Source organism: Stylophora pistillata, chromosome 11 (assembly GCF_964205215.1).
Source record: "Stylophora pistillata chromosome 11, jaStyPist1.2, whole genome shotgun sequence".
Taxonomy (NCBI): domain Eukaryota; kingdom Metazoa; phylum Cnidaria; class Anthozoa; order Scleractinia; family Pocilloporidae; genus Stylophora; species Stylophora pistillata.
The window spans coordinates 3,659,813-3,680,000 of NC_142529.1; the positions used below are offsets into that span (position 1 = coordinate 3,659,813).

At 40.7% G+C, this 20,188-nt stretch overlaps 2 protein-coding genes across 3 annotated transcripts in view; one reads left to right on the forward strand and one right to left on the reverse strand.

Annotated features, from left to right (window-relative positions):
* The first annotated feature begins 637 nt into the window (after nucleotides 1-637).
* Nucleotides 638-19,216, forward strand: LOC111323064 (uncharacterized). Its single transcript, XM_022926345.2, has 19 exons — nucleotides 638-786; nucleotides 1,876-2,003; nucleotides 3,433-3,561; nucleotides 4,355-4,464; nucleotides 4,814-4,909; nucleotides 5,178-5,294; nucleotides 5,863-5,982; nucleotides 6,229-6,345; nucleotides 7,040-7,162; nucleotides 7,544-7,666; nucleotides 8,072-8,191; nucleotides 8,635-8,808; nucleotides 9,367-9,543; nucleotides 9,802-11,126; nucleotides 11,220-11,358; nucleotides 12,214-16,137; nucleotides 16,651-16,818; nucleotides 17,068-17,340; nucleotides 18,617-19,216. The coding sequence occupies exons 2-19, from the start codon at nucleotides 1,921-1,923 to the stop codon at nucleotides 18,955-18,957; spliced, it is 7,659 nt and encodes a 2,552-aa protein (XP_022782080.2). The 5' UTR covers nucleotides 638-786; nucleotides 1,876-1,920; the 3' UTR covers nucleotides 18,958-19,216.
* A 508-nt stretch (nucleotides 19,217-19,724) lies between these two features.
* Nucleotides 19,725-20,188, reverse strand: part of LOC111323157 (uncharacterized) — an 84,526-nt gene continuing 84,062 nt past the window's right edge. For both annotated transcript variants that reach the window (XM_088738212.1, XM_088738210.1), the window contains one exon: nucleotides 19,725-20,188. This exon is cut by the window's right edge and continues 312 nt beyond it. In XM_088738212.1, coding sequence (XP_088594338.1) covers nucleotides 20,069-20,188 — 120 coding nt within the window. In that variant the 3' untranslated portion in view covers nucleotides 19,725-20,068.

Consider the following 20,188-nt stretch of genomic DNA (forward strand, 5'->3'; position numbering starts at 1 on the left):
AACTCTGATGTGTTTCTACCCTGGCAACTGATTTTTTCAAGGGTCTTTCCTATTTGAGGGAACTTCGCTATAATGTTAAACAACAAGCGAAAAAGTAAGCTTTTTCAAAGAAAGGGGGAGTCGCATTGTGTCATATTCAGGGTACCTACCCCACTGTACTGTCGACATTCACCCTCTGTTATGTCTGTTATACTTAAGAATATTTTGGTGGATAAGTGGCGAGTGAGACATGCCTAGAGGAGTCTTCGTATCTGCACTTTTTCATCACTTGTGTTATGAGGTTTTGACGTTGTTGACTTAAAAAAGGAATCAGTAAAAAAGGGGTATCGTGGTCATTCCAGGACCCCCTACCCCCCCCCCACCCCCCTATCACCCCACGCCCTCAGTTACGAGAAATATGCTTAAAATTGTCACGTCGTGAAATGATTTCATTATAGCGGCACTTGCTCAATATTGGTTCCATCATAAGTTAAAGCATGTCCGAAACGAAACCGCAGCATGGATAGGCAAATTTTATACCGGAACGTTAACATCTGACTTCCGTTTCAGACCGTAATGTATGCTAATGATCTCTTCCGCATATTTCGCGTTCGGGAAGGACTAATCTGGCTTATTTAAGGTGAAAACAAATTAAACGGCCCCAGTTTAAACGGTTGTCTAAACGGTGAAGTTCACGAAAGAAACCCTCTTCAGAGCTGACATTGCAAGTCCGGAGAAATCAAAGAAAGTGTAAAAACCCTCCTAGCTTACCATAATCATAAACTGTCACAAGGCACTGGAAGAGCGGTAAGTCTAATGACAATCATTCTACAAGAGACACCAGCGAGAGGAAATAAATATTCTTCGTTATCTTTTATCAAGCTTGGCAACTTTAAGTAATCTCAAAGAGGTCTTGAAAGGAGAAAACATCGAACAATTCTTAGAAAACATGAAATGACATCGCCTGGACTACCCTAAAGGGTTTGTCATTCTTTTTCGACTCAAAAATGACCTTTCACGACCATTTGAAAGAATCCTCAACGTGATCTTAGTTTGGTGACGAAGGTTTGGAATTGCGACAGTCAAGTGAATCAAAAACCACGGATTTGGGAAAAAATTAGGCTGAGTGTGCTTGTAAAACAAGGAGCAGTCATCAGTGTTGGAATATTTTGAGTCGGTAACAATTTTGACTCAGCTGCTAAAAACCAGATGTTATAAAAGAATTCGTCAAACCTTTTCCAGTTCCTTTCTGTCCCAGGGGTAGGCTGAAACAGAAACGAGAATCGCGCTCAGTTTGTGTGACCGAAAATTATCTCTTAAGGAATTTGTTTTTAGACTCCAACAAGAAAAATTAGATGGAAATAAAGCCCGAAATAACTCATTTCCGAAATACATTTGGCGTCTTTTTCAAATCGAGTCCTGCTGCTCTTCCTTTCACGAGATAATCAGTGTTCCTTTACATGCATAGCAATCTCATTTTCATAACTATGGTTAGCGCAGGCCTCGTTTTGAAAAAGAAGCCCAGGGTAGTTCGGAAAGGGCCTATCAAACAGGTAAGTTTAAGACTGTGTCATTATAACGCAGGAAGTTATTCTGATGTTTTGCTGAGATGAGGTCAAATATTTAACTGTTGAACGTGTTTGGACTAAAACGAGGAAACAAAAAGTGCCAAGCTTATCCGCATTCCTAGTCACGCATTATCGTGACGTGACTTGGCTTACTTTCCTCGAAAGGAAAACTCGCTCATTCACGTTCGAGTTTTGAGCATATTGTGACTTAATGAGCACATTTTACAGGATCTTGGGGATGGGATTTATACTAATGTAGGCAGCTGATTAGTTTATTTGGCCTTGCTTAGAAACAAAAAAAATACATTTTTCAACTTTCTTGTTGCAGGGCCTCAGGCACATTTTAGGTACAATTTAGCCTGTTAACATTAAGATGAAGAATAAAGGCTCCTTGCTCTTAGGGATTCTATTTTTAGTTGTATTTACCGGATATGCCACAAGTCTAAGGACTGGAGGGTAAGTCTCGATAGATAGATAAATCACGTACGAGTCATAACAAAAATGGACAAAACTGAGGTTGCTCTGAAGCTTCGCGAGTGTCTTCCTGATAAAAAAAAAATCGTACGCGCGCTAAACCTTGGGAAATCTTCCCATTCTATATATCGATAGCAAGGTTTTTAAATGCAAAGTTGGATCAAATTATAAGATATTTTAATTTTTTCTTTCTAAGGTAAAGGAAGCTGATAAACGACGCCATCCTGTCGAATTAATTCTTTACACCCAAACATCAGCATGCATATTCTCCATACTGTTCTTTGTACGCTTTCTAAGGTGCTGACAAGGAGAATTTGTCAAACAATCATTGCTAAAGAGCTTCTTTAGTTAGCAGTCATTTCCTTTATTTTTATGACATTAATGTTCGATTCAGTGTGAAACAGTTGGGAGAAATAAGATGCTTAACACACTTAGGGGTTAAAATGTTGATCGTGTTTCATGAGTAATCTCTGATATAATAGTATTGCACAGTATTATTTACAAATCATTAATCCCTCAAAGGTCGAGGACGTTTTGACGTATCCCTTTTCGCTTTCTTTCAGTAGATCTGTAAAATCCAAGGATTAACAAATTTCTAGACATATTACATACGGAGGGACTTTGTTCCTCAATGTCCAGTTGACTCTAGGGCCAAATTTTACAGGATTCCATTAGTTCTACAACCCGTATTTTCAAATTCATTCGAAAAGGCGGCATCTCTTTGAAATCATATCAAAAGTTTTCGTCCTTGAACTCTAAAAGTTGCGGAGTATGTCACGCCATCTCAACACGGTGGCGCATCCCGGAAAGAGATAGTTTTCCTGTAACGTTTCTAAAGTTATCCTCTACGAGGTTTTCATCAGTAAAGCATGAGTAAAACTAAGAGGTAAAACATCTTCTGCGCCAATCTTCGAAGATGCATGGGGTATACCATGAACTTATGTCACTCTCAACAAGATATTTCCTTGTTTTAGTCCAAAGTTTTGCGCTCTTGTTTTTGCTTTGGTTTTTAAACAAGGCCTTTTTCTCCTTTTGAGTCTTTCAAGATATTTAATTGACTCGTCTACTTTCGAAAACCGCTGCACCAAAACACGAGTGTAAACAAACATGAGTTGAAGTGGGATCTCTTGGATGACGCTGCCTGTTTGTCGAGGAAAGGTCGCGAGGCAGTACATAGCCTAAGGATAACGTTAGCCGACTATAAAAAAATTATTTTTTAAGTGTTTCGCTACTTTCTTTTTTTTTTTTTCTGATGTTTTCATTGTAGCAACTCTGTAAACTCTGTGCTGCAGTTTGTGTCGAACCATAACAAAATGTGCATTTTTCAGAGTAAATAAAGCATCTATCAATCTATTTATTCGTCTTTGATTTGATTTTGTTTTGATTTGTGTTGGTTTTTTTCATTTGATAGTCGCAACGTGCTGACCAGATGGGTAACGACCTATACAACTGAAAGATATTCCACAGCTGTCAGAACAACAAATGGCCAGACATGTACAAGAATCTACACCTGGGGTTGCTGGAACTGCAGGAGGTGTAGGTAAGTTTTGTTTGACTTTTGCCTTATCTAACAAAAGTCTGACATACAACATCTGATTGAGAACAGAATAGAGGACAATTTTTCAGAGGAAATTGCTGATGTCTGTCTACTTTTCAAAGTAGCTGTATTTCTGTCTGTTTTATCTGTTTTTGACACAAACACACACGCGCACGCGCACTCTCTCTCTCTCTCTCCCCCTCCCCTCTCTGTCTCTCTCCCCTCCCCTCTGTCTCTCTCCCCCTCCCCTCTCTCCTCCTCTCCCCCTCCCGTCTCTGTCTCTCTCCCCCTCTCCTCCTCCCCTCTCTGTCTCTCTCTCTCCCTCAGTCCCCCTCCCCTCTCTGTCTCTCTCCCCCTCTCTCCTTCCCTCTCTGTCTCTCTCCACTCTCTCCCACTCCCCTCTTGTCTTTCTCCCCCTCAGTCCCCCTCCCCTCTCTGTCTCTCTGTCCCCTCTCCCTAATTCTTCCTGCTCAATGTATTTATCTCTCGATGTCTGTTTTTGCTTGCCTACATTTTCGTCCGTTCATCTGTCCTTTAATTTGCTATTCCAGTGTGTTGGTCTTGCTTCCTTTCTGGATGCCATGCCGATTTGTCCATTTTCCTTTCTCTGTTTTATTCTCGCCCCATAATTTTCTCTACCTTGATGTTCGTTCTGTGTCTACAGAACTGTGCCTGTCTACCCATCTGCTGTCTGTATTCTATCCTTTCTCTGAGTCCTCACTCGTGAAATCGAAGCTTCCTGCTGGTTGTACTATATCATAGCGAAGAAGAAACTTTATTCACTTATTTCTCACAGAACGCAATACAAAACGGTCATGCGAAGTTTTACCAGAAGCGTAGCAAAACAGAAAGCAATAAACTACTGTGCTGTAGGATGGAGAGCAAATGGCGACGAATGCACTATACGTATGTTTACTATCATTTGATTAGAATAAGTAATAAAAACAGGATGCTCACGGGAACTGGAAACCAGCCGTGCCTTCGTTAGGTGTATTTAATTGCAACTTTTTAAAATAATAATAATAAAAAAAAACTAAAGGTATACCAGCATATACAGCAGTTCTCAATTAAGAATACCTTTTTTAAATAAGAATACTCGATAAAGCATAAGCTGGCACGCTTTTAATCATTACATTGGCTTTCGTAATATATTTTAGAATAGAAATGTGGTACGTTCTGCGTCTCATTTTTATTTCACACCGCAGAGTACATCCACTCAGTCAAACTAAATTTATTCTTCTTTTTGACGTTTAAGCAATATGCACTGGTGGATGTCAGAACGGGGGAAGATGCATCAGTCCAGAACGATGTCAGTGCACCTCTCGATGGCAAGGGACTAAATGTAGATCCGGTGAGAGATCTGGCTTTTTTTGGTGTTTGATAGTATGTCAGACAGACAAAACCAGGCGCGAGTGATTCGGAGAAGGGTGTGCATGCGCACGGGTGCTTTAATTTTTGCGCTCCTGCATGACCATGCAACTAATCTTTGCTGTTCCAATCTCTACTGTACGTGCTCCAGCAAGTGTCAACCGAAACTTAACGATTCATTCTTTACCATGTGTTTTAATTTGGTATTTGAACACGATTTTGCCTATACGCCTTTTCCTTTCTATCAACAGACGTAAACGAGTGCGCTACAAACAACGGCGGCTGTCAGCATCACTGCAACAATACAGCAGGGAGCTATACTTGTTTCTGTGATCCGGGTTACAAAACTTCTGGAAATCAATGTCTAGGTAGGTAATGTCCTTTTTTGGTAGAGCTTAGTCTTAATGTCACTCGGCATATATCTCCTTTCTGTCGGAGTCTTACTTCGATAATACATTTCCGTCTCTTCATCGAAAATTAATATCGATGAAGATTCTTGTTTGCAAACATTGTTCTTCAGTGCAATGATGGTAAAAAGTGTGAAGAAGAACCTCAAAATAACGAACCCTCGATATATAAAAACCTTCGACAAAACATTTCCCGCACATAGTGAGGTCCCCGACACAATTAACGCTCCTTCCAAAAGAACGCAATTAAACCCAAACAGAACGAACCTCTGACACAATAAACCCCTGTTATCACGAGAATATCTATTTTTCAGTTTCACTCATATCTTTGTACATGCGATGATTTATTGCAATCTTCTCCGATTTTCCTTAATATTTAAACTATTGCCGAAGGATGAGATGTTTCGAAATGTTTTAAGTTTACCTGCAACAATAAGCTGTACACCTATGTTATCATATCATCATATTTAAGAACCTCGAAAAAAAAAAAAAAAAAAAAAAAAGAAAGAAAACTAATTTTCTCTCGTAGACATTGATGAATGCAGTGGACCGAACAAATGTCAGCAAAAATGTGTCAATAGGCCTGGGAACTACTCATGTGACTGTCACGTGGGATATCGACTTAACAATGACTCAGTAACTTGCTCAGGTGCGTTGACTGAATCATATCACTCTTGTATCATTGATGCGGTGCATCCAGAAGCGTTTTAGAAACTGAATTGCCTCTAGCTCTATGGGCAGTAATATCATTCATAGTTTTTCTAGTTGCTCTGTTCAATTCTTATCCACCACGCTCCAACCCCCCGCCAAATCCCACAAGTCAATTCAGTAAATCACGTATTCTCTACAAATAACATGGCGTTATTTAAAATTGAAATATTGTTCCACATCTTAGACATAGATGAATGTCCACAGTCTTTATGCCAGTATAAATGCAATAATACTGAAGGGAGTTTCGTATGTACCTGCCCCCGAGGTTATCTGTTGACGACCAATAAAAGAGATTGCGCAGGTAAGATGGCAAATACTGTTTGAAAGTTAAGGCTTCAGTATCATAATCACCTCGCACATCTCCTATATTCTGTACTAGGCTCCCAGTCAGTAAACTGGCCGTGGTTGGACCATAAAGTGAAATAAAGAAGCACAGTAGGTCGTTTCAGACCTCCCTCTTTTTTCGCTCCACGCTACCTTCGTGTCTCGTCAAATATGCTAGAACCAAGGTGCTAAAATACTAATTTTTTTTTTCATAGAACTGTAGATAGACGGAATGTACTGCCTATGGCCACTCGCTTTGAAACTAAAAAAAAAAACATTTAGATCGAAAGCGAGAAATTACTTATTGTTACTTAATTACCTTTTTGGTGGTCTGTTTTTAAATGGAGTCAAGGACTCCTTTGCAGATCTTCCATATAGCCTGTTATCTTTATCACTTATTTTTATTTTTACTTTTGTACCCAGTAGCCACAAAATCGTAATAGATAAAAATAAGTCAATAAAAGCCTCGAACACGCTTCCTCGCGCAAATCCCTTTGGGCTGTAGCAGAGATAAATTGTAGGGACAACGCGTTGGGGGTTTCATGCGGAATTTTAGCTTGAATATTTTTCTCTCGGATAATTGTAAACTGGTCTGAACTCGTGAGAGGATCGCAGCGATAAAATGTTTGGCAGCGACTTTCGACTTTTTTTCTTTTGTTGATTTGTTTAAGATCATGATGAATGTGTCACGGGACATCACACCTGTCATCAGCGTTGTGTCAATCATCCTGGAGGTTACAGCTGCGCATGCGACATGGGCTTTACTCTCAACAACGATAACCAGTCATGTTCAGGTGAGAAGAAAATATTTTAAAAAATGACGTTGTGGGGAAAGAGTGAGAGAGAAGGTAAAATTTTAGCTCTCGTCGCCTCTCGGATAGGGACGAAAAACCGCAGGCCCCGTCTCCTGCATCTTTTCTGTACTAGTTAGCAGGGGACGTTAAAGAACCCACACACTTGTCGCAAAGAGTAAGGAACGTACCTCCCGGTCTTGTGGTCTAGCCTTGATTCTGGGGGCATCTACAAAACTGAATTTCCTTCAAAAATTGTAAACTGCTCAATGCAGTCTGGCCAAAGTCCCCCGCGAACTGTTGGGAAGCCCCATGAGCTATAGGGTGTGGCGCTATAAAAATCCTCAATTATTATTATTCAAGAAAAACTAATCTATTTTTCAGATATCGACGAATGCAAGTTAAAGTTTGCTGGTTGTGCACACCAATGTAACAATACCATAGGCAGCTTCCAGTGTATGTGTCCAAGCGGATATGTTTTGGATGCTGATAATCGAAGTTGTTCAGGTAGGTTGGGACCTTATGCTTAAACACTCACATTTGATTCAAGATGAGTTTGCTGGATATGTTATATGTACAGTACTATGCAAAAGTAATGCAAACGATAATCGCCGAATATCGCGATATATCGGTGATGTTTGAGCGAACTTTCAGTTGGAACGATATATCGGCGATATGTCACAAGGCCATGGTTTTAACCGCCGCAAGATATCGCCGATATATAGTTGACCTCCTCGCGAATTGTGGAAGTGGGAAATCAGTTTTTTTTCCTGTATCCCAAGCCCGTGGCAAAACGTTACACGTTACTGAATTTGTCAAGAAGAATTATCACCGATATTTTCTGATCTCAACTAACGTTCCTGTAAGAGTTCTATGTGTTATGTGTTACAATCACTGATCATTCACTTGCAGATCGCAATGAGTGCGATGGTGAGCACAACTGCGGCCAGATTTGTGGGAACACACCAGGAAGCTATTACTGTACCTGCAGGCCAGGGTATTATCTTAGTGATGATTTGAGAACATGCATAGGTAACATGCCATTTGGTATACATGTATAGAAGACTCATTTCACTGTCTCGATACTTATAGGTTACATACTTTTTCTGTCTGGTGAAATGTTTTCTATTTTCCCCAAAAGGTTCCCCGGCCTTGGAGCAATTTTTACGTCGAAGACCATTCTATTTGGGGAAAATACGAAGAATTAAATAATAGCAAAGAGCATAAAATTTGTGACTTCATTCTTTCTCTATCCTCAGAAAGAGAAACCGACAAGCTGTGATATTTTTTAATAAGGATAGAACACGTCTTTATAGTCTGTCAACATACTACGATGTCCGAATGCCTGCTGCCAGCCAAACCCTTTCTTAGCCTATATCTAATTTTCTACCGGTCACGCAAATGCAGCCCTATTGCTCCCGTAACAAATAAGCAAGTGTTCTTCAACCAATTTATTAAAACTACTTTGTCACCAGGGTACCCATGTGTATCGATATCAAGGCCAGCCAAAGGGTACATGAATTGCACTGGAAAAACTGTGGATAGCGTTTGTCAGTTTACATGTCAGCCTGGGTACGAATTTATAGGATCGCCATTGCGCATGTGCTTAACCAATGGCAAATGGAGTGGAAGTCGCGCTGTTTGTAAAGGTAAGCCTGTTGAAGATTGAACTGCAATACAAATGAAAGGAATTCTGTAAAAATTTATTCAAGCGTCTCGGTAACTTGATGAAAAACAAGAATGGCACTAACAGCAACTCCAATAGCAAACCGGTGATGGAAACATCTGGAAATTCCAAATTTTCCGGATTTCAAGCACAAGTTCTCATATTTTAGAATTATGGACAATGAAACAATGACATTTGATAGCACAGAAGTAGGTAAGGACATGGGTAACGGTAAACGAAATGCATCGCAGCCAGAAAAAGGTCTAAAGGAACAAGTATAAGAGAGGAGGGCGTAATTGTAATCATGATAGTAACAAGAGATTTCATGAACATGGAAAGAAGTGTTTTGTTTTGATAACTGCGTCAGCTGCACCCGTCTATGGTGATTTCCATTTTTCTGACTCATTCTAAGAGAAGTTATGGGGAACGGAGAAAGCCTGACAGTGCAAATCGCCTCAGAACGTAGTTTGAAGGAGAACAAAGTCAGTTTGTGGATGCTTCTCCCATTTTCATAGATTGAACTTTCTTTTTCTTTTGGTAGTTAGAACGTGCCATAAACCAGCTCCACCAGCAAATGGCTTTGTGAAAATTCCTTGTTCAACCACTTACAAGGGAAAATGCTCTTTTGGGTGCCACTCCGGATTTTTCCTCAATGGAAGCAAAACAGTTTCTTGCACCGAGAATTCCACATGGTTGCCGATCCCTGGAAAATGCAACGGTAAGGAGAGAAATAGGAATAACAAAAAATGATTGTCACGATATCAAACTAAGGTTATATTGAACTTTTTCTATTGGAGGAGTTAAAGCGCTTAGAATAACCTTTGATATGGAACGGTTGAAATTTGCAAACGATTGATTTTAGAAATACATCCTTTTCTTTTTTCATCTCAAAATATTTCTGTCTTTTCATCATCATCATTATCATTGTTTTATCTTCTTGTATAAGTTAAAGTAATGGTCTTTTCTTGGTTTGCAGCAATAACCGTCTGTCACCCTAATCCTTGCTTTCATGGAGGGAAATGCAATCCCATTAACAGTACACATTTTTGGTGTAACTGCACGAACACAGCATACACAGGTAACAGGTGCCATGCAGGTATTTTCCGCAAACCGATATATCCCCGGCTTCAACGAGGAAGCAGTGTAAACATCACTTTTAAACTCTCCCCGCCGGATAAACAACTTACTGTTACACCGAGTGCATCGGGTTTAGAATTTGTACCTGGTAGTTTGGTGATCCACTCAGAGCAGTTGACGGATGGAAAATTGCACCTTGCAAACATGACAATAAAAGCTCTACTGCCAGGCATGCATCTTACTACTTACACCTTGTCTGGTGTTGGAGCCCTTTCATACCAGAAGCTGCTTCCTGATATTGTAGTTGTTGTTGAGAACGAAACATCTTGTAATGATGGTTTACTGAGCACTCTTCCTCTAGGATGTCATGAGGCCAGACTTCTCCAATGTCCAGACAGTGACAATTTTCTGTACGCTAGATCAACTGATCCATGGAAACAAGCCCAAGGGACAGTTAGTACTGAAGGAGTTGCTACTCTCATCTCTGCCAATAATCTCACTTTACCTTTGGGGATTAGAGGAACAGCACTTGAGAAATTGAATCTCTCAAATTACTCCGTTTTAGCAGACAACATGTCATGCAAAGCTCAACCACCAATGGATGTGCAGTGTCTTCCTTCCGAAATCATAGCATCTGTATTCTTGCAGTCCTTAATAGCCAGCTTTCCTCGCTGGTTACGCTTGACTCCATCAAAAACGCTGTCGAGCCTTGAGCCAAACGAAGCAATCACTTACTTATGGAGCGGACTTCAACTTAAGGGGGTTTTGAAAGGATTAGGACTTTTCGTGAATGATCGATCCTTGTACTCAGCGCTTCTGTTCTCAGGATCCTTAAAAGTCGAGGTAAACAAAGTTAGTGTGGTTCTTCCGAAATACGATGGTAAAAACAAGCACATTGTTGTTACAGATATTTGTTCAAAGTCATGGCCTGCTGTTGTACTCGTTATCTTCAACCCATTATCCTATAACGCTTTACAAGTCATGCCAGTTTATAAGCAACTTGCATCGCGAGGTTGGCAAGTAACTGTGATGGCTCTACAGTTTTCAAAAGTTGGTGCACTCAATTATTCTGTATTTACGGGAAAACGAGGAAACAAGCTTATATCAGGAAGTCTGGGATTCTATGGGAGAGTAGCAAAGACCATAATTGGTTCTCATCCGGTCAGTTCCTTGGGTGTGCGTTTGGTGGGAAATGCAATCTTTGGAGTATCAAATATCGATAAGGTAAGTGAAATACCTGTTTTCAAATACACCTGCAATCAGGCCACAGTAGTACATTCAAATTACGCACTCGAAGTAACAAATTGTCTCTCTTAGGTATGGGAAGACAATCGATTCGCGTGGAGGGCCGGGATAAACGGAGAAGTAACGGCAGAAATTATTATTTTCTTGTTGGAGCAAAAGGTGTTACTGGATCTACAGCTACATCGAAGTTCTGGACTCGTGAAGTTTGAAGGTTAGATTGCATTGCCTGTGGCCTCAAGTTTCAACCTCAAAAACGTTTCAACGTAAGGATTATTGAGATCTCTATAGTGCGGCGTCTTCTTAAGGCCAAAATATAAAGGGGGTTAAAGATCAATTCATAATCTTGCGCTCGTTAGATGAATTTGATTGCGTTAAGTTTCAATTTTTTGTCTTTTGTCAACCGCTTGCCATGTCTATCAGTTTATCGCAACATAGCTCCTGTTGAGGCCTATGGACGCCGTTCGAAGCGTTCAGCTCCGACCTAGACTAATTTTATAAAGCCAACGAATGTTATCCACCATATTCCCACAATGTAAGCCACACCTAATCGCAATGGGAAGACCTTTCGATTTTTTGAGCTATGCGTAATCTACCAAAATTGCACATTAGCCACGTTTTGATCATCCGCAAAAACTTCAGTTTGAAATTATAAGATAACCAAAGTAAAGCGCGCGCTCTGATTGGTCAATTTAGCGTCCCCCATTTGCCCATGGGTGTACGCTGCTGACGTGAGCAAATGCAAAGACTATTTTTTGAGCGCGCGCTCGTTTTTTCTGGCCACGTAAGATTTGTTAAATAAAAGGGAACTCTTTAGCTACAATGTATCAATGTTATGTTATAAAAAAAAATGGTAAACACCACAGCGTACACTATTGAGTTATGGATGCACTTGGGAGGTTTGCTAGGCACTCAAGAAGCTAGAGTCGCTCTCGGCTATCGCCTCGAGCGACTCTTACGCTTCTTTCGTGCTTATCAACCTCCCGCGTGCATCCATAACTCAATAGTGTGCGCTGTGGTGTTTACCATTTGTTAAATAGAGATAATCTCGTTTCTTTTTTACTACCAGAATCTCCAAGCAACAAATCTTGTAAGGTTGTAGACACATATGAATTGTCACTTAATGGCTACTTGGCAGCAGATCCTTTCAAGCCTTCTCTTCTGGGCTCCTTCATTGATAGCAAAAACAGCAAAGTGTCATTGTACGCGACTTCTCAGCGTCTTATCAACTCCTCTGCAAAAGAGTCAAGCGAATCTTCTGCCATCCAGTTGGAATTTTCATTAACTGGCATGGTAAAATTTGGACCTTTGAGATTTCCTAACATGTCTTTGAGTATTGAGACTTCCTCAGAAGAATTGAAAAACTGTCATGGTCAAGGTAGTTGGACGGATTCTCCTGGATTAACAATTTCCGCCTCTTTTAACCAAGTAGAGGTCTTGGGGAGGTTCTTTACTTGTCTTGAGTCGGATTTTCTGCAAATTTTTCTACCCTCTACCAGCCAGAACAGTTCTGAAGGCGTCCTTGAAACCAGCGTGGCTTTGCTGGGAGATTCGTTTAAAACACGGGTAAAAATATCAAACCAATCTTTAAATTTCGAGAAGGAGATCAGTTTATTCGATAATTATCGACTTTCTATTAATGGCTCGAGTCATTTGCAGTCATGGGATTTTCTGAGTTTGAGGCTCATCGGAACTTTCGGTAAATCTGACGATGGCAGTCATCAAAAGGCACTCGAAGATACTGTTAAAGAAATGATAAATGATTACATCAAAGTTATTGCTGAAACTACTCTCAAACGGCTCAAAATTTTAAAAAGTATGAGGAAAAAAACTATTGTAAGGATCAGCGGAAGCTCATTAAGACTCGCCCAAGCTGAGAATAATACTTACTCAGCCGTCGAGCAATACCTCAGGGCCTTGAAAGCCGAACATGCCGCCATGAAGGAATTACAAACGGCAGAGAAGGTTTTGACCAATAGCACTGAAGAACTTAACGAACTCAAAGAATCTCTTGAGCGTTTGTGTACAATTGAAGAATGTCCGTACAGTTGTGTTAGCGGAACAGCGTGTAGTACCTGTTATGAAGATCTTATCAGCAGGGAGCAAGGGGTCTGTCCCGCAACTTGCCACAATCTGCGGCAGGAAAGACTTCCTCCATTTTGGAAGACATCAACCTGTGAGGAAGAAGACTGCGACCATTCTGGAGGTAAACTTTGGGAGGGGTCTACTCTATCTTGTAGCCTTGAAAAAATTGGAAGAGGAGTCCTTAAACCAGCGATAGCGGTGGGTGGAACAGCACTTTTAACATCCGCAGGCGTTCCGCCAGTAGCTGCCTACGCTATTTCAAGTGGCGTTGTAGCTGCTGCATTTAAATACGATGAAAACAAAAATCCGGAGGAAGCTGTGATAACTGGTGGCGCGACAGGAGCAGGAAAAGCCATATTCCCAGATGCAAGTAATGACTTGTGGAAAGGTTTAGCAACCGGGGCAGATAAAGCTTCGCAACAATGTAATAGTGAGGGTTCGTGGGATTGCGAAATGGAACCTTATCCTTGTCCTGAGGAAGTCTTCAATTATAAGTACACCAAGATACCTTACCAATGCGAGACTTCGTGTGAGGTAAACGTCGTTAGAGAAACGATCGCCACTCCGTGCTGCCAGGAAGTGAACTGTGCATCACGAATAAAAGAATTAGAATGCCAGAAAACAAATGCGTTTTGTCGTATTACAAGGCAAAAGGCCATGTCGAAGTTGAATTCAGCAAAAAAGAATATTTTAAAGCCTCTTATGGAGTTACAACGAGCAAAGGAAGTATTCAACATAGTTCATATTGAGCTTGTTAAACGTAAAATTGAGTTGGAAGCTGCATCTGGTGAGCGTGACACTCTTCGAAGAGCGCACAATTCTGTTTTAAAAGCGGCTGACATTTCGTTGGTATCGAATGAAAAGAGTCGTGCTTTCATTCAGGACGCAGTTGCTCTCACTCAGCTATGGAATACCACCAACGAAACCTGCCCTTTAGACATAAGCGAAATTTCGTTCGATGTTACCTTGTCGTCACCCTCTGAAACTCAAATACCAGTATTGTTCAAAGTAGCCTCCGGAAGTAAAGAGAAAACCGTCTATTCCATAATTGACTTCGTAGCCCTAAATGATTCTCTCCAACGAACGGCTAAGCAAATCGTCAAGGAACTTTTTGGTGAGGTGAATGTTATCCTGCGGTCTGGACATCCATTAAATCAGCTGCAAACTCCACAAGGCAATGGAAGAAAAAAGCGCGCCATTGATGAACGGGCCTCTGACGTACCAAAACTGGTGGAATTCAAGAAAAAATGCGCTCTGGTGACAAACTACAACCGTGCCCTGAGTGACATCATAGGCAATCTTTATAATATTTCCAGAAAATCTTTACAGCTCCTTGATAATGTAACAAATCCCAATTCTAAGCAAAAACACGCAGAATCCCGAAAGTACTCCCTGAATATGACCCAAGCTGCTGAGTTCGGCCTAACAGAAAAGGAAATCAATGATTCCATTAATGCGGCAACTTCCGACAAAGAGGTAATGAACGCAGCAAGTTTAATTGAGCTTAGAAATTCGACAAACCACAAAAAAGTGCAAACAGCAATAGATATGGTGTTTAGAGACTGGGAAGCAAGTATGGAGACTGTCTTCAACAGAACATTACTGGAATGCAGCGGTTTCATTGACTGTATGGAGGACTTTGTTGAAAACTTTCTCTTCCTTTACCAAGGGATCGATCTCCCTGAAGCAATTCGTTTGCGGCGACAAATTGCAATAATTGGCCAGGAAGTTAAAGATCTTCTTTCCTACGAAGATCTGTCAGTGTCTGAAGCGGCGAATAAAGCCTCGAAAATTCTGAAAAGGCTGAAAGACACTAGAGATACAAATGTCTTCTGTGCAGTCGCCCCTAACATAACTCACCATCCAGTGCCGATAAAGAATTTAAGAACAGGACAAACGCTGGTGCTGTCTTGCAAAGCGACTGGAGACCCTGCACCATTTTATCGCTGGAGAAAAAATGGCGAGATTATTTCAGGAAGGAAAACAGAGACGTTACGCATCGAGAAAGTAGCAAAAGCCGACAGTGGTAACTACACTTGTGAGGCTTATAACCACTTAACAGTGGAACCATCAACGCCTTCTTACATAGTTGTGCACCCACCTCCTGTTCTGGTGTACCAGCCTCCTTGGAACATGAACGTACCAGTGAACACTGGTTTTTTTATGAAGTGTACGGCGACTAGCTTGTCAAAGCCACTTCGTTATCAATGGATTCACAAGCCTTTTGGTGGAGATAGTTATACTTTGGTCCCTAATGCTACTTTCTCTGTGTTGAATTTTCACTCCGTGAAGAAAAACATGGAAGGCTTTTACAAGTGTAACGTTTCCAATCCATTTGATTACACGCTATCTCACAGCATCCGACTTCGAATTCTCGGCTTTTCTTTGGTTGTGCCTTCTCTTGGATCATCTTTCCAGATTGTCGGCGAAAAAGGACGCGTTGAAAAAACCTACAGGGAAAGCAACCGCGCAATCGCTGGTAAGACATCGCTACATGTTAACAACAAATTTCGGGCGGATGTGGAATCGGGCTTCCAAAAAATCGTAAGCAACTTGGTTGACCTTCCTTCTGATGCAGTGCAGGATCTTTCAGTAGGAGACTGCCAAATGATCGTGGAAACAAGCAGCAATATCTCCTGTGAGATTTCCTTCAGATTGCGCAGCCTCAACATGACTGGACCCGAAACCATTAACAAAAGTGCGTCAGAAAACGCCGTTAGTGTCATGGATTCCGCGCAACAGCTAGAAAAAGCTTTGGCCAAGCTGATAAACGAATCCGTTACAAGAGGAATTACTTTAAATGAAAGCAGCGTTCTCTTAAAGCTAGACCCAGCTTCATGGAGTGTTGGAAAATACATCTCTCTTTGCCCTATTGGTACAGTACTCTATGGAAACAATTTCGTTTGCGGTGAGTGCCCTTTTGTTTTCTAGTTGTCTAAGATTATATCAGAGAACGCCAAAGCTTTAAGCAGTAACCGTCTGGCATGAATACACCTTAACAGTTCTAATGCATCAACGTAATCTGGAGACTTTCGTCACAAGTTGAGATCTGTATCAGAAACTCAAGTTAGGGCTTAGGCTCGAGTTATCATATTATGTTTGGCAAGCCACTTTGGTTTCATAGTCCCTCCGTTCACCCAAGAGTACAATTAAGTACCCAAAGACTGTTACGTAGATCTGACGAAATGTGAAAGGAGGGGTTAACCCATGATGGACTGGCACCCCATATAGGAAGAATAGCAATATTAGCTCCATGCCACAGAAACAGGGGCAAGCCTAAAGGCGTAGGTCGGTAGGCTCTTCTGCAGACTTAACCTTATCAAATGCGTGAAGATTGTGTGCAAAAACGATCTTCTTAAGTTTTAACATTACACATTCCTTTTAAATGATTTCTTACTATTCTCATTTGTATTCCATTTAGTCAATTGCCCACCAGGAACCTATGGGGGCATAAATGGGACGTTACCCGCTTGTTTCCCTTGTCCCGTGGGAACGTTTCAGCCTGATGAAGGACGAATGTCATGCGTTCCCTGTCCTGCTGGTTTTACTTCCAGTAGAATGGGATTGGAGGATTTTTCTTTCTGCCAAGGTGAGAGGCTGGACTCTTAGATAAGTGATCCATCTGGCATTGACTTGGGATAAGGACGTCTAGACTTACTTCCTGAGGAGGGGAGGGGGGAGGGGGAGAATACACAAGTAACCTCTTGTTCAGATCCTGGAACAGGCTTAGGAAAAAAAACTCATAACTTCGCGTCCGTGGGAGCCTTTTTGTATCGCTGGGTGAAGTTTTCTTGAGTTTGTTTGTTGGTCAAGAACTTACGTTTTCCTTGTTAAAAAGATCTGGCACAAGACACGACCACGCCAAGAGCTAGGACATCCCAGTGGTCAGACGTCCCCACAACTTTATCAAGACCATTTCCCACTGCCTCTTTGACTACCTATGAAGAAACTTTATCAAGACCATCTGCTACTGCCTCTTTGACCACCTATGAAGATGATGTTAGTACTGTGCAGCCTAAAGGTCTGAATTTTCAGAGTTACCACGATGTTTCTTCCAAATGGAAAATAGCCTTTGGAGTTTCCTTGGTTATAATCATCATATTACTGGCAGGTATGCTGGGTAACTTTTACTTGAGGCAAGGGAATGGTAGAATGATATTCTTAAAGGATGCTATAATCCCGGTTCGCTCGCCATTTTGTACATAAATGTGTAACTGAGTAGGCATTTCTACCAATCTACTTTCATATGATGAAGTAGTTTTTTAAAAATTGAGCAATAAAGAACAAAAACAGTTTCGTACATGAAATAAATGAATCAATTTAATGCGATAGGAGTGGGGCCTCTTAAGTGAGCCATTTCCGAGTTCTTAAAACCTTCGCTTCAAGCTAAGTGCTATACTTGTCTCAAGAAACAAGTCTTACTTTCAAACAACAACAAACATATGAAACATATGTATGAACTGCGGTTATGAAACGTATATGTGCACGATCCTTCGCAGTAAAGCACTATTTGAGCAATAGTGAAAATCAGACCTGAAAAAAATTTCAGGCCTGCACGGGACTCGAACCACTGACCTCTGCGATACTAGTGCAGCGCTCTACCAATTGAGCTAACAAGCCAACTGGGAGCAGTTTTCAGTTTTTCAAATTTTTTTCAGGTCTGATTTTCACTATTGCTCAAATAGTGCTTTACTGCGAAGGATCGTGCACATATACGTTTCATAACCGCAGTTCATACATATGTTTCATATGTTTGTTGTTGTTTGATTTATCATCTACGGGTTCATGTCGAATTAATTTGATGGCCTGCTCCCAGTTGGCTTGTTAGCTCAATTGGTAGAGCGCTGCACTAGTATCGCAGAGGTCAGTGGTTCGAGTCCCGTGCAGGCCTGAAATTTTTTTCAGGTCTGATTTTCACTATTGCTCAAATAGTGCTTTACTGCGAAGGATCGTGCACATATACGTTTCATAACCGCAGTTCATACATATGTTTCATATGTTTGTTGTTGTTTGATTTATCATCTACGGGTTCATGTCGAATTAATTTGATGGCATGCTCCCAGTTGGCTTGTTAGCTCAATTGGTAGAGCGCTGCACTAGTATCGCAGAGGTCAGTGGTTCGAGTCCCGTGCAGGCCTGAAATTTTTTTCAGGTCTGATTTTCACTATTGCTCAAATAGTGCTTTACTGCGAAGGATCGTGCCCATATACATAAGTCTTACTTTCATAGCAAAAAAGAAAAAGAACTTTTCTACGTTTTTAAGCAAAGGCTTTGGGTATTTCGGAAACGGCCTTTTATAATTGAAGCGAAGTGGTGAATGAAAATTTAATAACTTAAGCTGAAAGAAGTAAAGTTTTAAAATCTTTCCTTGTTTGTTTTGATTCAAGGAATTCTGGTTTACGGCATGAACTACCGCGTCAAAAAAATCAGACGATTCGGATTATCAAAAGATGATTCCAACACGAGTTCAAAGAGTAGACAAACATTCCAGAATCCTATTTACGACGATAGTGAAGTTCATGGACAAGTATACACCCAGAGAAATCTCACTTACGAGCTGACAGAGAATTCGGGTAACAAGAAAATGGTTGCAGTGGCTGAAAATGACAAGGTCGCATCCCAGAATTCCATGAGCAGTGCATCAAAAGTTGATTACCAAGATCCATTGGAATGTGGCCTTGTCAACGCAGCCTACCAGATGACCGGCGATACCGATAGAGAGATGTAACGCTCCCTTGAAAGATTATAACGTCTGCTGCCGCTAAATATCAAGATAGACTTTGATACTTTTATCAAAGTATATTTTATATACTTTTATTTGAAAGGCCTATTAAGTTTTTATGTATCAACAGTCTCTAATGAGACAGGCTGAATACTTTCGGTTGCTGAGAACATTTTTTAAAATATATATGCTTTTAAATGCAATAATAAGGAACAAATCTAGAAAATATACTGACTTTCAATTCAAAGAAGTCAATTTAAGCAAAGTTAGGCTGTTAATGAGGTCTTCGAAGAAACGTTATATCTAGAGAGAGTGTGATTTGCACGAACTTCGCATCGGAACTTTGTCTGCAAAGATAAAAATCTTTCCATGTATTTCTGGCAGACGAAATTTAAGATAATTTTTCCGCATACTGTCTCGTCGTATAGTGAGGATTCATGCACTGCTAAAGAGGCAGAGAAACTATCTGCCCAAATGTTCATTAGGGCTAACACTCTTTACAATGGAAAGCTTACAGCCACAAACCAAGAATTATGGCGTATCAATGCAATTCCATTGAATTTTTTCTTATAGCATCGCCATTCGTCCTCATCTCGCAAATTGTCGAGACCTGCACATTGTGATCACACAAACTGCCCTGGGACAACGGACTGACGTCACTAGTAGGTTGTTATACTTGAATCAATCTATAACACCTGTCGTGATCCCTAAGTAACAACCCCCAATTAAAAAAATCTTGAATTTCCCCCCTCCAGAAAAAAACGGCACACTAGTTGTTGACATTGAATATCAATGAAATTTTATTCCATTTGCTAAACTGACAACGTAAGTGGTAAGTGTTAACTAAAACAGGACACCTTTGATACAGGAAAATCCAATCAACTACTGGTAATTTCGGTCCGAATCAATTGATCTTGAATTAAGACACCTTAGCCTTATGTATACAAGTAGGCAACGCTCTGCCTGGTCTGCAATGTTGCACTACACAAAGCTTTGCGTAACGCAACAATTCCTACAAAGAACGTCTCAGTGACTGTACACTTGCAATTTCAATAAGGAAGGTTTAATCCTGTATATATAGAGTGCCATCATGTCTACTGCGTATTATGTGGTTCATCTACAAGGTTTTTAAAAATTCCGTTCCGTTTCTTTGTCTACCGTTGTCTTCTATCCTGGTCCCATTGATGTATTGTTCTGCGTTGCCTTCCATCTGGGTCCCATTGATGTATCGTTCTCC

What these genes read in the sequence shown, in the direction of transcription:
- LOC111323064 (XM_022926345.2), top strand. Translation starts at nt 1,921, where the DNA reads ATGAAGAATAAAGGCTCCTTGCTCTTAGGGATTCTATTTTTAGTTGTA. An exon ending in TGGAAACAATTTCGTTTGCG is followed by an intron (nt 16,138 to 16,650) that starts GTGAGTGCCCTT and finishes TATTCCATTTAG; the next exon opens with TCAATTGCCCACCAGGAACC. An exon ending in AATCATCATATTACTGGCAG is followed by an intron (nt 17,341 to 18,616) that starts GTATGCTGGGTA and finishes TTTTGATTCAAG; the next exon opens with GAATTCTGGTTTACGGCATG.